The sequence below is a fragment of the Ursus americanus genome, chromosome 7 (assembly GCF_024610735.1).
Source record: "Ursus americanus isolate L20-20 chromosome 7, mUrsAme1.1.p, whole genome shotgun sequence".
Lineage (NCBI taxonomy): Eukaryota > Metazoa > Chordata > Mammalia > Carnivora > Ursidae > Ursus > Ursus americanus.
Genome location: NC_142133.1, coordinates 23,149,191 through 23,152,128, shown reverse-complemented (window position 1 = coordinate 23,152,128; position 2,938 = coordinate 23,149,191). Strand labels below are relative to the sequence as shown.

The following is a 2,938-nucleotide window of genomic DNA, read 5'->3' as shown; positions in this document are numbered from 1 at the left end:
ATTTTTTCCCTATATGTACGATATATGTATAATTTTACATATGCTGTTTTTGCAAGTTGCTTTTTTCAAGTAAACACCCTAAAGAAGATATAAGATAGGTAATCTTACCTAGCCTTAGTTTTGTTGTTAATTTCCTCTTAATTGCTGAAGGAATTCCTGTAATGAATAGTGCTAATGGGGAATGGGAGGTGGACTCTATGAATTGACTAAAACTACCTCAATATATCTTTTTAAAAGCAGCTTCTTTTATAGGGCGCCTGGCCAGCTCAGTCAGTACAGCATGTGACTCTGGATCTCAAGGTTGTGCGTTTGTGCCCTACCTTGGGTATAGAGATTACTTAAAAAATAAAAGCAGCTCCTTTTAGATGAAATGTTCCTCCTAAAATGATTTAGTCACCAAACCAAGGTGCTAAATATTCTTATCAGTTTTAATGCTTTTTATAAATTACAAATAAGAAAAATAGCTTTCGGAAATAAATGTATTCTAAATATCAGCCCACTTATTTGTTTTTATCAAAATTTAGTATTATGGGATCATGTCCTGTCTTCTTCACAAATGTGAGAAAGTCTTCAGGGCTCAATCCCATGGTTGCAGCATTGGTCATTGGATGAAAGTACACCTTTTCATGTCCACCTTCCAAAAAAGCTGAATCCAGAACAAATTTCACATCTCCATCATCACAGAAGAGTGCCAAAGGTGTGGCACAGCCTTGGCCAACTTTTAGTTTTTCCAGCATGGCTGTTTCATCAGCAAACCGAAGATTTCCACTCCCAACACCTAACTGCTTGGCAAGATCATTTAAATTAATTTGTCTATCATGAAGAACTGTAACCAGCCAATAGCCTTTTTTCTTCTTGTCTTTAAGAAATAAGTTCTTACTATGTGCTCCTTTCAAATGCTGGATATGGGGCATCATTTCTTCAACTGTAAACACCTGAAAAATAGCACATGAAAATGTCAAAAATGTGCATGTACACATACTCTGCTTGCTGGGTAAAAACAGCAAAGGTAGGGAGTACTCAATGCCATGGATGTGACTGGTAGGGACTCATTCCCAGCCCGTTACCAAATAATACACCTTGCCATTTCAATCCCTCATCTCAAGACCTCTTAGGCCAGTTCTCTTTTCCAATGTGCTGGCCAAGCACTCCTACTCAAGTTTTTTTTCTTTAAACTTTTGGTACTGAAAATTTACACCAGCCCAGATTCCTATTCCTTAGCATTCCATTACATCCAGACCACGTGACAACCTCCGCTTTACAAATATATAACCACAATGAGGCTGAGATCATGGGCAGGGAATGAGACCCGAATGGGACCTGGACTAATAACATCAGAAGAGCTGGCAACAGGCACAGGTAAAGAGGGAGAGTAACTGTGCTATATGGGCGGAAAGAAGGTCAGAGAAAATGATAGTTTTGATGTTAAATTTGTAAAGTTGATTTTAAAAGCATTTGTCAACCCTTCGAAGATCACCATATTTAGCTATTATCATTAACTGTTACTCAAGCTATGTTACTATGCTCCTGCACCATTCAAGTTACACTGGTTCCGCGAAATGTCTGCAACTCCTCACATCAATACATGAATCCATGTTCATATCAAACTCTCTAAGCTTGGTGTCCTGCTATATGCATGATGCCTGATACACCGCTGACACTACAGAGACGGTTTACCGCCTGGTAACTTACACCATAAAGACACACTGACCCAAACTTACACACCAGTTTAACACGCAGAAGTTCTTGAAATGTGACCAAATCGTTCCAAGAGAAAAACGTTGTTTTCTCACAATAACATCGTAGTCCCGAAAGGCCTTTGATGTTCCTGTCGGGTCCCTTTTGTGCTCTGGAACCCGGAAAATGTCCTAGAACGGACGTTTCTGCGGCACCTTACCGCTGGGGCATCTGGGCTTCACGGCCCAGCCCGAGAAACGCCGCAGCGGAGCCCACCCGTCCTGCAGGGCTGTCCCGGCAGAAGCACCTCACCTCCGGGTGCTCCACGACCTCCGTACGGATGGCTAGGGCGCCGAGCCGCTGTTCCAGCGCCGCCCGCAATCCCGCGCCCGCCATGCTGCCGTCGTGGCCAGCGGAGAGAGACTGCGCGGAAGAGCGGTGAAAGGGGCGTGACTTCCCGCTCCGCGGGCCGACTGGAGGCAGGGGCAGAAGTACCCGGAGGGACCAGGGGGCCCCGGAAGTCCAGTGCGGCACCTTCCGGAGGCGGGCTCATGCGGTTGTAGCGCGCTCCTCTCTCCGTCTTCCCCGCCCCCCACCGCCTCTGGAAGTCGTCTGCGAAGTCCGCCAGGCCGGAAAAGCCGAAGGCGTTCCTTACTCCGCATTCCACCGGAGGAAGGCACATGGTTTTTCATAGCCTAACCCCGCTTCAGGTTCCCTAGAGCATAACTTCCATTTAAACAGAATCAGGGCCACCTAACAAAGTTAAGCGTAGGGAGTGTGGGAGAAGGTCATGGAGAGGATGTGACCACGGGCGAATCCCCAGGCAGAGAAGTTCCGTACCCTTTCCCCTGTTCTTGAAATAAATGTACCTTCTGTCCGCTGTTCCTGTACCGGGAACCACTTGAAGGACATTGTCTTGACAGAATAAGGTGTTATCGAAACCAGTTTTGTGCCTGAAATCCCTTTAAGGCCTCTGCGTACACTCAAGATTATAGCAGGTGGGTGCAGAGATCGCTGTCTTGTGGCTGACCAAGACAAGCCTCCTGTTAAGTTCCGTTGCTTTTTAAACTTGGCACTAGTCATTATGGAGTGGTCTGCCTTTTTTCCAATCTCTCCTTGCCTTTACCTTGTGTGGAAAGGGGGACAGTTTCAGATTTTACCTGAGGAACTTAAGAGGTTTTTGAACCAATAGGGAGAGAGGAGGGGGCCAAAATGCCTATTCTTTTACGACTTTTCAATTTTTAATTTATAAATTACAATG

General features: G+C 45.3%; 1 protein-coding gene across 1 annotated transcript; it reads right to left on the bottom strand.

Annotated features, from left to right (window-relative positions):
* Nucleotides 1-407: 407 nt before the first annotated feature.
* Nucleotides 408-2,144, bottom strand: LOC123785939 (prolyl-tRNA synthetase associated domain-containing protein 1). The gene is made up of 2 exons (XM_045787998.2): nucleotides 1,990-2,144; nucleotides 408-935 (listed from the first exon to the last, which is right to left on the bottom strand). Exons 1-2 carry the CDS (start codon nucleotides 2,071-2,073, stop codon nucleotides 501-503), a joined length of 519 nt encoding a protein of 172 aa, XP_045643954.1. The 5' UTR covers nucleotides 2,074-2,144; the 3' UTR covers nucleotides 408-500.
* Nucleotides 2,145-2,938: the final 794 nt, after the last annotated feature.

Coding starts and splice junctions, on each gene's coding strand:
- LOC123785939 (XM_045787998.2), bottom strand. CDS start 2,073: ATGGCGGGCGCGGGATTGCGGGCGGCGCTGGAACAGCGGCTCGGCGCC. Junction 936..1,989: donor AGGTCGTGGAGCACCCGGAG/GTGAGGTGCTTC, acceptor GCTATTTTTCAG/GTGTTTACAGTTGAAGAAAT.